Here is a 15,528-nt window from a genome sequence, read left to right on the forward strand (position 1 = left end):
AATACTATATGACGGGGGCGGAGCATCAAATATTGCCTTTAAAATTTCATTTGTCCAGAAAGAGCAAATGCTTAATAACTCCCATGTTCAAGCTCCAAAAAATCTCAAACTTATCAGGCAACGTAATAGTCACGGCCTGAAAACATCTATATGATAAAATTCAGTTATACATATAGCGCCACCTAGTGGTTACAATAAATGTCATACTTTACGTTTTTAGCTACTGCGCTGAGCTCGTTGAAGGGATCCAGTTGAAAATTGGTCAGAAAAGCCTTAAGATGTTGATCATGCCCCACACTGAATATTGTAACTTTTCGCCAAAGGGCGTGGCCGCTACGGTGACGCAAAGTCTGAAGATTTTTCTTGAAAATAAAAGCTGCATTAACTTGACCGAGATGATCCTATCTTCTCAAAATTTCACACATTTGATGAGAGTCCAGCCCTAAAGACATCTACTGAATATTTCATCTAACTGATAGCGCCACCTAGTGGCAATTTTTTTTCTTACGAATTTTCTTCTACGTTTTTCTCCAAACACGTTAACTGGACCTACCTCATATTTGCTCAGATGAGGGTTTCGACCTTCATGATGTCACAACACGAAGTTTGTGAGTTTTCGCGAATTGTTGTGGGTGTGGCTCAGCGCTGTTCGCCAAGAAAACAACGCCAGTTTTGAGGGTCTAAACATGCACAGAAACTCATGAAACTTGGCACACACATCTGGCCTGGTAAAATAAGCAATATTTTATTGTTGATTGTGCTATTTTTACAAAAATGACTCAATAGCGCCCCCTAGAAGTTTTTAACGAAGCAGCCCCGGTTGTACGTTTAAGCAAAAACGACGAATATTTTTAGGTGTATGAGGGAGCCCAAGACCTACAAAAAAGTCTCTTGGACCCATATGCTAAAATGAACAGGAAGTGAGCTACGAATTTTTGAATGTCCCATTTTTGACGATTTTTGCACATTCACAGGGGGCAGACTTTTGCCCACTTCTCCTACACGTTTCATCTGACTGAGTTAAGACTTGACCTGGACCATGTCAGGACCTGAGCCAACGACAGGGGGAAAAATCTTGACCTTTCGAAATACTATATGATGAAGGCGGGGCATCAAAATTTGTGTTTCACACTGAAAAAGGATATGCTTAATAACTCCCCGGTACATGCTCCAAAAAATCCCAAACTTGACATGTATGTTTATCGTCAAGGCCTGAAGCTATCTCTATGACAACATTCAGTTATATATGCAGCGCCACCTAGCCCATGAGGTATAAAAAAAAAATACCCCACATACGGTATTTTGTACAAAAAATGTAAACTCATTCTAAGTGTGATAACTAAGTCATTTATGAATATTCTTTTAGTTTCCACCACTCAAAATGTTCACTGGCATCAGACTTATCCAAACATATATATATTTTTATTTATTTTTGATAGCCTCTATGGACATTAAAAGCAATATTGTGAATGAAGGATATGCTTAATAACTCCACGGTACATGCTCCAAAAAAAATCCCACACTTGACATGTATGCTTATAATCAAGGCCTGAAGGTATCTCTATGACAACATTCAGTTATAAATACAGCGCCACCTAGCCCTTGAGGCTTATATATAAAAAAAAAAAATACCCCACATACGGTATTTTGTACAAAAAATGTACACTCATTCTAAGTGTGATAACTAAGTCATTTATGAATATTCTTTTAGTTTCCACCACTCAAATTGTTCACTGGCTTCACACCGATCCAAACGTATGTACGTTTCCATTTTGTTTTATTCATTTTTGATTGCCCCTTTGGACAATAAAAGTAACATTGTGCAATGAGTACAACGAGCGATGATGTGTATATACACTTTTACAAAAAAATACCAATCAGGGCAACTCATTGCCTAAAAATAAAAAAGGACGCTGATTTTTGCAGGTCTTAACAATCACCAAAACCCGTTGAGCTTGACACACACACTGGCAAAAACATATTCTACATGTAAACGTTTATTATGCCATTTTCAAAGAAATTTTGCTTCCAATATGCCAGTACCCCAACGTGCCAGTACCCCAACGTGCAAGTACCCCAACGTGCAAGGACCCCAACGTGGCCCGGGCTGCGAGGGCCCTTTATAGCTGCTCGCAGCTCTAGTTATTATTATTATTTATTCTCCGCAAACGATCGCGATTTTGGGTACCTAAACATTCACGAAAACTCACCGAACTTTGCACACTCCTCAGGTCCGGCGAAAAATTTGATATTATGAAGTCGTTATAACAACGCGACTCTATAGCGCCCCCTAGCGTAGAAAAATAAAAACCAAGCCCGGCACGTTTGAGCTAGAGCAAGGAAATTGTCAGGCACGTGTAGCACCCCGAGACGCACAAAAAAGTCTATTGGGACCATGTAGCTAAAATGTACAGGAAGTGAGCTATGAATTTTTTAATGTCCAATTTTGGCCTATTTTGGCACATTCACTGTGGTCATGCTTTTTCTCCCTTTGCAAACATTTTTCATCCAATTGACTTCAAACTTGGCATTGATGATCTCAAGACCTAAGAGAACAACTGGGCAAAAAATCTTGCCTTTTCGAAATACTATATGACGGGGGCGGAGCATCAAATATTGCCTTTAAAATTTCATTTGTCCAGAAAGAGCAAATGCTTAATAACTCCCATGTTCAAGCTCCAAAAAATCTCAAACTTATCAGGCAACGTAATAGTCACGGCCTGAAAACATCTATATGATAAAATTCAGTTATACATATAGCGCCACCTAGTGGTTACAATAAATGTCATACTTTACGTTTTTAGCTACTGCGCTGAGCTCGTTGAAGGGATCCAGTTGAAAATTGGTCAGAAAAGCCTTAAGATGTTGATCATGCCCCACACTGAATATTGTAACTTTTCGCCAAAGGGCGTGGCCGCTACGGTGACGCAAAGTCTGAAGATTTTTCGTGAAAATAAAAGCTGCATTAACTTGACCGAGATGATCCTATCTTCTCAAAATTTCACACATTTGATGAGAGTCCAGCCCTGAAGACATCTACAAACTTATATTTCATCTTACTGATAGCGCCACCTAGTGGCAATTTTTTTTTCTTACGAATTTTCTTCTACGTTTTTCTACAAACACGTTAACTGAAACTACCTCATATTTGCTCAGATGAGGGTTTCGGCCTTCATGATGTCACAACACGAAGTTTGTGAGTTTTCGCGAATTGCTGTGGGTGTGGCTAAGCGCTGTTCGCCAAGAAAACAATGCCAGTTTTGAGGGTCTAAACATGCGCAGAAACTCATGAAACTTGGCACACACATCTGGCCTAGTAAAATGAACAATATTTTATTGTTGATTGTGCTATTTTTAGAAAAATGACTCAATAGCGCCCCCTAGATTTTTTGAACGAAGCAGTCCCGGTTGTACGGTTAAGCAAGATCTACGAAAATTTTTAGGTGTATGAGGGAGCCCAAGACCTACAAAAAAGTCTCTTGGACCCATGTGCTAAATTGAACAGGAAGTGAGCTATGAATTTTTGAATGTCCCATATTTGACGATTTTTGCACATTTACAGGGGGCATACTTTTGCCCACTTCTCCTACACGTTTCATCCGACTGACTTCAGACTTGACCTGGACCATGTCAAGACCTGAGCCAACGACAGGCGGAAAAATCTTGACTTTTGGAAATACTATATGATGAGGGCGGGGCATCAAATTTTGTGTTTCGCACTGAAAAAGGATATGCTTAATAACTCCCCGGTACATGCTCCAAAAAATCCCAAACTTGACATGTATGTTTATAGTCAAGGCCTGAAGGTATCTCTATGACAAAATTCAGTTATATATGCAGCGCCACCTAGCCCTTGAGGCGTGAAAAAAATATACCCCACTTACGGTATTTTTACAAAAATTGTAAACACGTTTCGCAATGAAAAAGGATATGCTTAATAACTCCCCGGTGCATGCTCCAAAAAATCCCAAACTTGACATGTATGCTTATAATCAAGGCGGGAATGTATCTCTATGACAAAATTTAGTTATAAATACAGCGCCACCTAGCTCTTGAAGCATAAAAAAACAATACCCCACATACGGTATTTTGTACAAAAAATGTAAACTCATTCTTAGTGTGATAAATAAGTAATTTATGAATATTCTTTTACTTTCCACCACTCAAAATGTTCACTGGCATCAGACTTATCCAAACATATGTACTTTTTTTATTTATTTTTGATAGCCTCTATGGACATTAAAAGCACCTAGTCCTTGAGGCATAAAAAACAAAAAACAAAAACAATCCCACTTACAGTATTTTGAACAAAATTTGTGAACTCGTAAGTGTAATAACGAAGTCATTTATGAATATTCTTTTACTTTTTCCACTACTCAAGATGTTCACTGGTATCAGACCGATCCAAACATATGTACTTTTTTATTTTGTTTATTTATTTTTGATAGCCTCTATGGACAATAAAAGCAACATCGTGCAATGAGTACGAGCGACGACGGGTATATATACTTTTGCAAAAAATACTAATCAGGTCAACTCATTCCCTAAAAATAAAAAAGGACGCTGATTTTTGCAGATCTTGACAATCACCAAAACACATTGAGCTTGTCACACACATCACACCTGGCAAAAAGAATTCACATGTAAAGGTTTATCATGCCATGTTCAAAGAAATTTTGCTCCAAATGTGGCAGTACCCCAATGTGCGAGTACCCCAACGTGCAAGTACCCCAACGTGGCCTGGGCTGCGAGGGCCCTTTATAGCTGCTCGCAGCTCTAGTTATTAGGGCCCGAGCAGCGACCGCTGCGAGGTCCCTATTGTTTTTCGTTCGAATTATTATTATTATTATTATTATTATTATTATTATTATTATTATTATTATTATTATTATTATTATTCTCCGTAAACGATCGCATTTTTGACACATTCACTGTGGTCATGCTTTTTCCCCCTTTGCAAACATTTTTCATCCAATTGACTTCAAACTTGGCATTTATCATCTCAAGACCTGAGAGAACAACTGGGCAAAACATCTTGCCTTTTTGAAATACTATATGACGGGGGCGGGGCATCAAATATTGCCTTTAAAATTTCATTTGTCCAGAAAGAGCAAATGCTTAATAACTCCCATGTTCAAGCTCCAAAAAATCGCAAACTTCTCAGGCAACGTAATAGTCAAGGCCTGAAAACATCTATATGATAAAATTCAGTTATACATATAGCGCCACCTAGTGGTTACAATAAATGTCATACTTTACGTTTTTAGCTACTGTTCTGAGCTTGTTGAAGGGATCCATTTGAAAATTGGTCAGAAAAGCCTTAAGATGTTGATCATGCCCCACACCGAATATTGTAACTTTTCGCCAAAGGGCGTGGCCGCTACGGTGACGCAAAGTCTGAAGATTTTTCGTGACAATAAAAGCTGCATTAACTTGACCGAGATGATCCTATCTTCTCAAAATTTCACACATTTGATGAGAGTCCAGCCCTAAAGACATCTACTGACTTATATTTCATCTAACTGATAGCGCCACCTAGTGGCAATTTTTTTTCTTACGAATTTTCTTCTACGTTTTTCTCCAAACACGTTAACTGGACCTACCTCATAATTGCTCAGATGAGGGTTTCGGCCTTCATGATGTCACAACACGAAGTTTGTGAGTTTTCGCGAATTGCTGTAGGCGTGGCTAAGCGCTGTTCGCCAAGAAAACAACGCCAGTTTTGAGGGTCTAAACATGCACAGAAACTCCTGAAACTTGGCACACACATCTGGCCTGGTAAAATGAGCAATATTTTATTGTTGATTGTGCTATTTTTACAAAAATGACTCAATAGCGCCCCCTCGAGATTTTTAACGAAGCAGCCCCGGTTGTACGTTTAAGCAAGAACGCCGAATATTTTTAGGTGTATGAAGGAGCCCAAGACCTACAAAAAAGTCTCTTGTACCCATATGCTAAAATGAACAGGAAGTGAGCTACGAATTTTTGATTGTCCCATTTTTGACGATTTTTGCACATTCACAGGGGGCAGACTTTTGCCCACTTCTCCTACACGTTTCATCCGACTGAGTTAAGACTTGGCCTGGACCATGTCAAGACCTGAGCCAACGACAGGGGGAAAAATTTTGACTTTTCGAAATACTATATGATGAGGGCGGGGCATCGAAATTTGTGTTTCGCAATGTAAAAGGATATGCTTGATAACTCCCCGGGACATGCTCCAAAAAATCCCAAACTTGACATGTATGTTTATCGTCAAGGCCTGAAGTTATCTCTATGACAACATTCAGTTATATATGCAGCGCCACCTAGCCCTTGAGGCATGAAAAAAAAATACCCCACATACGGTATTTTGTACAAAAAATGTAAACTCATTCTTAGTGTGATAACTAAGTCATTTATGAATATTCTTTTAGTTTCCACCACTCAAATTGTTCACTGGCTTCACACCGATCCAAACGTATGTACGTTTCCATTTTGTTTTATTCATTTTTGATTGCCCCTTTAGACAATAAAAGTAACATTGTGCAATGAGTACAACGAGCGATGATGTGTATATACACTTTTACAAAAAAATACCAATCAGGGCAACTCATTGCCTAAAACTAAAAAAGGACGCTGATTTTTGCAGGTCTTAACAATCACCAAAACCCGTTGAGCTTGACACATACACTGGCAAAAAAATATTCTACATGTAAACGTTTATTATGCCATTTTCAAAGACATTTTGCTTCCAATATGCCAGTACCCCAATGTGCCAGTACCCCAACGTGCAAGTACCCCAACGTGCAAGGACCCCAACGTGGCCCGGGCTGCGAGGGCCCTTTATAGCTGCTCGCAGCTCTAGTTTTTCTTCTTCTTCTTCTTCTTCTTCTTTATTCTCCGCAAACAATCGCGATTTTGGGTACCTAAATATTCACGAAAACTCACCGAACTTTGCACACTCCTCAGGTCCGGCGAAAAATTTGATATTATGAAGTCGTTATAACAACGCGACTCTATAGCGCCCCCTAGCGTAGAAAAATAAAAACCAAGCCCGGCACGTTTGAGCTAGAGCAACGAAAATTGGCAGGCACGTGTAGCACCCCGAGACGCACAAAAAAGTCTATTGGGACCATGTAGCTAAAATGTACAGGAAGTGAGCTATGATTTTTTTAATGTCCAATTTTGGCCTATTTTGGCACATTCACTGTGGTCATGCTTTTTCCCCCTTTGCAAACATTTTTCATCCAATTGACTTCAAACTTGGCATTTATGATCTCAAGACCTACGAGAACAACTTGCCAAAAAATCTTGCCTTTTCGAAATACTATATGACGGGGGCGGAGCATCAAATATTGCCTTTAAAATTTCATTTGTCCAGAAAGAGCAAATGCTTAATAACTCCCATGTTCAAGCTCCAAAAAATCTCAAACTTCTCAGGCAACGTAATAGTCAGGGCCTGAAAACATCTATATGATAAAATTCAGTTATACATATAGCGCCACCTAGTGGTAACAATAAATGTCATACTTTACGTTTTTAGCAACTGTGCTGAGCTTGTTGAAGGGATCCATTTGAAAATTGGTCAGAAAAGCCTTAAGAGGTTGATCATGCCCCACACCGAATATTGTAACTTTTCGCAAAAGGGCGTGGCCGCTACGGTGACGCAAAGTCTGAAGATTTTTCGTGAAAATAAAAGTTGCATTAACTTGACCGAGATGATCCTATCTTCTCAAAATGTCACACATTTGATGAGAGTCCAGCCCTAAAGACATCTACTGACTTATATTTCATCTAACTGATAGCGCCACCTAGTGGCAATTTTTTTTCTTACGAATTTTCTTCTACGTTTTTCTCCAAACACGTTAACTGGACCTACCTCATATTTGCTCAGATGAGGGTTTCAGCCTTCATGATGTCACAACACGAAGTTTGTGAGTTTTCGCGAATTGCTGTGGGTGTGGCTAAGCGCTGTTCGCCAAGAAAACAACGCCAGTTTTGAGGGTCTAAACATGCACAGAAACTCATGAAACTTGGCACACACATCTGGCCTGGTAAAATGAGCAATATTTTATTGTTGATTGTGCTATTTTTACAAAAATGACTCAATAGCGCCCCCTAGAAGTTTTTAACGAAGCAGCCCTGGTTGTACGTTTAAGCAAGAACGACGAATATTTTTAGGTGTATGAGGGAGCCCAAGACCTACAAAAAAGTCTCTTGGACCCATGTGCTAAAATGAACAGGAAGTGAGCTACGAATTTTTGAATGTCCCATTTTTGACGATTTTTGCACATTCACAGGGGGCAGACTTTTGCCCAGTTCTCCTACACGTTTCATTCGACTGAGTTAAGACTTGACCTGGACCATGTCAAGACCTGAGCCAACGACAGGGGGAAAAATCTTTACTTTTCGAAATACTATATGATGAAGGCGGGGCATCAAACTTTGTGTTTCGAACTGAAAAAGGATATGCTTAATAACATCCCAGTACATGCTCCAAAAAATCCCAAACTTGACATGTATGTTCATATTCAAGGCCTGAAGGTATCTCTATGACAACATTCAGTTATATATGCAGCGCCACCTAGCCCTTGAGGCAAAACAAAAAAATACCCCACATACGGTATTTTGTACAAAAAATGTAAACTCATTCTAAGTGTGATAACTAAGTCATTTATGAATATTCTTTTACTTTCCACCACTCAAAATTTTCACTAGCATCAGACCTATCCAAACAACCGTATTTTTTTATTTAGTTTTATTTATTTTTGATAGCCTCTATTGACGTTAAAAGCAGTATCGTGAATGAAGGATATGCTGAATAACTCCCCGGTACATGCTTCAAAAAATCCCAAACTTGACATGTATATTTATAGTCAAGGCCTGAAGGTATCTCTATGACAAAATTCAGTGATAAATACTGCGCCACCTAGTCCTTGAGGCATAAAAAAAAACAACAACCCCACTTACGGTATTTTGAACAAAATTTGTGAACTCGTAAGTGTTACAACTAAGTCATTTATGAATATTCTTTTACTTTCCACTACTCAAGATGTTCACTGGTATCAGACCGATCCAAACATCTGTAGTTTTTTTATTCAGTTTCATTTTTTTTTTTGATCGCCTCTATGGACAATAAAAGCAACATTGTGCAATGAGTACAATGAGTATATTTTGCAAAAAAAAAAAAAAGTCAGGTCAACTCATTCCCTAAAAATAAAAAAGGAAGCTGATTTTTGCAGATCTAGACAATCACCAAAACACATTGAGCTTGTCACACACATCACACCTGGCAAAAAAAATTCACATGTAAAGGTTTATCATGCCATGTTCAAAGAAATTTTGCTCCTAATGTGCCATTACCCCAATGTGCGAGTACCCCAACGTGCAAGTACCCCAACGTGCAACGTGGCCCGGGCTGCGAGGGCCCTTTATAGCTGCTCGCAGCTCTAGTTTTTTTTTGTTTTTTTTTGCCAGGCTTGTTAACTCATTCACTCCCAGCCATTTTTACTGAAGCAAACCCCTTCACTCCCGGCTGATTGACTGGATTTTGACTGATTTTGCAAGGTCCACACAATATTCTGTTCTATTGCTATAAAAACATGGAACCTACCAAAAGAAAGGTTAGAGTCTCTTCTTTCATTAGGAACAAAAAAAAGAAAAAAAGTACGTTTGTATCTGTTTCCGTTTTGCAACAATTAGCTTTAGTATATAGCTAAGTTTGTGGTGAAAAGCACTGTCAAAAAGAGATTGTTGCAACATGGCACTGGCTGATCTCTTATACTCTGCTGCCACATGCTGGCCGTTTTATTTGCAAGAACTGTCATTGCTATAAGCGACCTCTTCATGTCAGAAGCTGTATCAAAGTCGGCTGTATGTTCTAGCATAAACAAAACATAAAAAAAATGCATAAATAAATTTTTGGCCGTGCAGGACAAAACATATTTATACGTTTTTGGGTTTGAATGAGTTAATGTTGACTGTCACCAAGTTCTAATAAACAATGCACTTTACACATGATCCTTTTAGAATGATATTTTGCTTAGTTTTCCCTGAACCCATATAATATCGTTCTTGTATCATTATCAGTCTTGGAGTAGAGCCAAGTGAAATGAAATAACACAAAATAAAATTAATATAAGTATGTAGGTATACAAGTAAATAAAAGTAATAATATATTAATAAGATATAGAGAAGTGAATATGTGTAAGTAAATAAGTATCACTAAAATAAATTGCAGCATGCAGACGCCATAAAACACTGAAACGATGCAAAGTCTCATGCTGAGTCAGACCAAAGAATAGAGATGTCTGACAAAAAACACAAGATATAAAATTTTGTCTGTATCGTACGGCCTTAAATCCAACCAGCGAAGGAAGGCAACTGCTCGGTAAACTGTTCACTGTGTTTTCACTTTTTCTTTGATGGCATAAAGACAAGTAGTTTATTGCAGAAAACTTGCGCAAAACATGCCTCGTAATTTGATCGAACTTGTAGGTATTATCAGAGTCTGACTGTCTTCTACTCTTACATTGCATGCTAGCCTACTTTAAAATGTAGTGACACGAGTTGTAATTAGCCTTTCGTTCTTTTATTCAGCATGGAGGGAGTGAGGTTACCAGCTACATGTTAGCTTTGGCTAACATTGCCGTTTTATTGATAGTGTCATTCATTCCGTGTTTTTGTGGTATAAATGTGTGTGTACATTGAGAACGAAAATGAATTTTTAACCAACAGTTCAAAAATGACATTTTTGTGAAGTGGAGACATTTTGGTCGGTCCTCACAACTCCAGACCTCTTTCCGAGGGTCAAGACTTGGTTTTACAGTTTAGGCTTGAATCAATTCTGATGTTTAAGGGGCAATAGACAATGAAAATTGTGTGTTGCGGTCATATGTAAAGTTCATCGTGAATTTTGGATTGGCTGCTACAATTCAGCCAGCTCAAGATTAAAGAAGGGTGTCATTACAGGCTTGCAGAAGTATAGTACGATGAGTTATATTGTAAATTTCAAACTCTTCTAACGTGTAACAGACGCCAGCTTGAGCTGTGCGATTGTACTTTAGTATAACTTCCCTTCTCTGAGCTTTCAGAGGGTATTTTGCCTTTTGCTGACTTTTAACTTATCAGTGTGCTTCACTTCCAAGGTGATGCAGCAGTTCGAACCCAGAGTGGGTCGACGATGCTCGAATTCCATCAGTGAAACATGTGCCCCTTTTTTTTTATTTGAGCACCTGCCCCTTCAAAGGTCACTGCACGCCCCTGCTTGTGTGTGTCAATATCTCGAAACAGCATGATGTTTTTTTGTCTCAGAAATAAATGCTCGTGCGTGACTATCCACAAACGCACTTTCGACATCTCATAAGTCATGGAAAACGCACACACAAAAATAAAAAAAGATGGGAAAATCGCGGATATATTTGTGGATCTGAAAAACAAGTGAAACTCAAGAAAATGTTTGTGGATCTGAAAAACATGAAAATCACAAATTTATTTCAGCTAAATCTCTCCCCATATAAAACTACATTGCAAACAGTGAACACAAATCACAAACACCGCCACTCCACTCAACCCAATTAGAAATACCAATTTGTACAATCTGTTTAATGTCTGGAAAGTTGCACTTATAGCTGGTCTAGTTTTTGGTCTGGGAAGTGGCAAAATTTGTGGTGATCAAATTTGCCCGCGTTTGAGGTTTGCCAGTAGGCCAGTTGATGAAGAAATGAAAAAACAAACAAACAAAAAAAACTGTTTAGTCGGGACAGAGTTCATCAAGTCAGGAATTGCCTTCAGGCTCAGTATTGCAGATTGCAATCCTTCCGGAGTCTGATCTGCTGGCTTTGGAGGTGCCCTTATTATCTGGCTTTGGAGCGCACCTTTGACGGCCACCCTGTGGGGCCTTCAAGCCTGGCAGAGACCATAAACCATTGTCCATGCTTACTCTGTCGTCACTCAACTCTAAAAATGTAAACTTGAGCATGCATTATAAAAGAAGATGGCAACAAATCTGGTTTGTTAATGGTTAGAATATGGTAATTGAAACTTTGATAAATGCAATTTTTCCTCTCGTCATTTCAGTACGTAGACTGCAATCCAAAAGAATACTCATCCAAATGTTTCCACTCCATGACAGAGAGGAACTGAAGAGACTTTCTTTTAAGTGGTACAAAAAGGTCAAGCCATCCCTCCAGCCTCTAGGTAAGTAAGAAAAAAAAGAAAAAAAGAAATTACAGGCAATGTTTCCTCTAATTTTCCGTGTGTCTGTGCATTCATACAAATTTCTTGGGCGTTCCATGGGCTACAGTGCGCAAACAAAGATGACTTATATATGAATGGACTCACAATGCCTCTTATTCACCATAGCCAGAAGTGAAGCCACCGGCGGCCATCTTACTTTGCCACCCGATAAGCCCACCGAACTAGAAAATATAGATTTTTCCCACAGCATTTCCATGTTATTTACTCTCTGCGGTGAAATGCTGCTTTGTGTGGCGGATGGTTGTACCTATAAGTCTACAAGAAGCGTGACATGCACATTTCATTGGCAAGAATGCATTTATAAATTTTCTCTTATACCATAAGCTATATCTGTGAGTGCTACTCAAAGATTTCTCCACGTCATGTTGTCAGAACCATGAACAATGAAATTAAAGCAAAAAATTGGCTGTGACAAAATTGGCTGTGGAATGTAAACCTAACTTTTACCCTGCCTTCACATGCTATGGGAAAGAGAGACCGTACCTCTCGGACACTTCTAATTACTACTGAGTTCTGTTCATGTGCTTTTGTTGTTGTAGCAACAAAGTACACTGGGCAGCTGATGTCGTATTTGCTCGTAAAACCGAACAAGTACGGCAAATAATTGTTGTAAAGGACAAGACATATGCTACGTAATTGTGTAAAACTAAAACAACCTGCTAGCGGACGACAAAGCCCATATAAGTGTTAATATTTCTTGCCAGTCACGAATCCTACGGCACTCTCCGCCATGATGAAACTTGAAAAGTTCTCTCAGCTCGGAAACTCGGGTATCAAAATAAACTAGAGCTGCGAGGGCCACGTTGGGGTACTGGCACGTTGGGGTAGTGGCACATTGGAAGCAGAATTTCTTTGAAAATGGCATAATAAACCTTTACATGTGGAATGTTTTTGCCAGGTGCGATGAGTGTGTAAAGCTCAATGGGTTTTGGTGAATGTTAACTCTTTGACCGCCAAAAACGTTTAAAAACGTTCAGTATAATCCTAGGATAGGCTGCCATAAAAGTCTATTGACGTCTACTATGTTTTTTTTTTATGGAAACGGTTAGAGGAAAGCCTTGGGCAGCTGTGCTCCACGTATCAAGCTGATCGGGTTACTATAATGAGTATTCCTGGCCACTAGATGACTGTGATGAGTCTTTTGGACAAGATCGGGTAGGAGACAACAGTAGAAGAAGAGAGGCTGAGCTAGAGTGTTGAGGGGGAGAGAATGGCTTGGGAGTCAAAAAGGCTACAGATGGCAATCAGCTCACGCTTGATCCTTATTTTCAAAGCTCAAAAGCATCGACCAATGTTCAAGAGCACAGTGATGATGGGGTTAAGTCATAGTTGAAGCGGTGATGCGGCCGTTTCGACCACGTCCTAAGGCCCCACCGGCTAGCGATGCTAATAACGTCCTAAGGCCCCACTGGCTAGCGATGCTAACACCGGAGAAAAGTGGTGCACAACGGAGTACGTCTGCACAGATGACGTTTCATCGGACAATGACGACTACTGTGGGTCCGATGCAAGACAGTCTTGGACAGTCTTTCGTCCTCCAAAGAACGTGAAGGTAAGCGCTAACATGCTAAGAGATTGCTTGTAAGATTACTTTCCTAACTTTTCGGGCGATCTGCTGGCAGCGTGTGTAAATGTGCTGATATACACTAGAACATCTATTACCTATACAAACGTGAATGTATATTTTATAGATCGTGCTCCGACCGCTGGTTCTACGACAAAGAAAGGTAAAAAAAATAAATAAAAAATTCAATACACAGCAACAATAAAAGGAAAGTCTTTCGATAGTATTGTTATTGTACATGTTTCTTTCAGCTCCTACTCATAGGGCCCAAAGTGACCATTCTCACAGTGAGCAGAACAAAGGTAAAAAAAGAAAAGAAAAAAAGATTCTCCACAGCACTAATAAAGTATTTGATGGTAAACGTCTTCTAGAATTTACAGAATGTGCATCAACCAATATATCCAAGAAAGAAAAGGTAAACATGCACACCCACACATTGCATCACAGTGCTCTAAAATAATATTTGATATTGAAATGTACATTTGCAGATCCCAAAGATTCTGGCTGGCTTGAAGTTGAAGTTGACTGGCAGCCAACCATCTTCCCCTTTGCTGCAAAACCAGGACCAAGGGATGCTGCAGCAGAGCTGAATTCCCACCTGCCAGCTGACATCCTGGAGCTCTTCATCACGGATGAACTTCTCCAGCACATCATTCATCATACCAACCTCTACGCAAATCAGTCCATGCAGAAGCAGACTGACAAAAACTGTGATGCAAATCCTGCTGCATCCCCCGAGCACGCACGGGATTGCTCCACAAAATACCACACAAAAAGAAAAATTGTGTCGTTGAAACATGCACACAATTGTAAATAGTAACACGTACACACACACACACCACACATGCGCAGTTGCGCACGTGTAAATAGTTTGCAAAGAGTTTTCCAAATTGTTTGTTCGGATTGCTCCTGTTGAATGTAAATAAACTGTTATTTTTCAATCACAAAACACTTTTTTTTTAAATTGTTGGGGTAGTGTTTTATAGAAGTTTAGGTGTTTGTAGAATCACTCATGCAAAAAAAAAAAAGTGCCAAATTCACTAGAGTGCATGAAATAACATCGTTTCACAAAAAGCTTGATTTCTCCATATTTTGGAAGAAAATAGAGGATTTGGGTGAAACGAAGCTGTTTTCTATTGTTGATTACTGAAGATCTGAATAAGGTAGAAACAAACTTCTTTTTTTTAGATGAAAGATGAGACTTCAATCTTTCATTTGGTAGTATCCGCTTTTCCATAGTCCTAATACATTTTCTGTGAAGCTTGAAAGATCGGTAAAATTCTGTAAATCAGCTGGCACTATGGGGTTACCTTTTCCAAAAATGGCTGGCAGTCAAAGAGTTAAGATCTGCAAATATGTGTGTCCTTTTTTATTTTTAGGAAATGAGTTACCCTGATTGGTATTTTTTGTAAAAGTATATATACACATCATCGCTCGTTTTACTCATTGCACATTGTTGCTTTTATTGTCCATAGAGACTATCAAAAATAAATCAAACAAAATAAAAAAGTACATATGTTTGGATTGGTCTGATGCCAGTAACATTTTGAGTGGTGGAAAGTAAAAGAATGAATAACTTAGTTTTCACACTTATAATGAGTTTAAATTTTTTGTACAAAATACCCTATTTGGGGTATTTCTTTTTTATGCCTCAAGGGCTAGGTGGCGCTGTATTTATAACTGTATGTTGTCATAGAGATACCTTCAGGCCTTGACTATGAATA

General features: G+C 39.0%; 1 protein-coding gene and 1 long non-coding RNA gene across 9 annotated transcripts in view; both read left to right on the forward strand.

The window, feature by feature from the left end:
• The window catches only part of ano10a (anoctamin 10a), a 306,259-nt gene that overhangs the window by 128,227 nt on the left and 162,504 nt on the right, over window positions 1-15,528 (forward strand). For all 6 annotated transcript variants that reach the window (XM_077526020.1, XM_077526019.1, XM_077526021.1 and 3 more), the window contains one exon: window positions 12,061-12,180. In XM_077526020.1, coding sequence (XP_077382146.1) covers window positions 12,061-12,180 — 120 coding nt within the window. The remainder of the gene's footprint in view (window positions 1-12,060; window positions 12,181-15,528) is intronic.
• LOC144021833 (uncharacterized) lies at window positions 12,187-15,237 on the forward strand. 3 transcript variants are annotated; one of them, XR_013284193.1, is made up of 5 exons: window positions 12,187-13,792; window positions 13,932-13,967; window positions 14,056-14,106; window positions 14,176-14,219; window positions 14,293-15,237. It is a non-coding gene; the product is annotated as an uncharacterized LOC144021833 (long non-coding RNA). The 3 variants fall into 3 exon arrangements; XR_013284192.1 differs by having other exon boundaries at window positions 12,187-13,967; XR_013284191.1 differs by having other exon boundaries at window positions 12,187-14,106.

Source organism: Festucalex cinctus, chromosome 7 (assembly GCF_051991245.1).
Source record: "Festucalex cinctus isolate MCC-2025b chromosome 7, RoL_Fcin_1.0, whole genome shotgun sequence".
In the NCBI taxonomy this organism is placed as follows: Eukaryota; Metazoa; Chordata; class Actinopteri; order Syngnathiformes; family Syngnathidae; genus Festucalex; species Festucalex cinctus.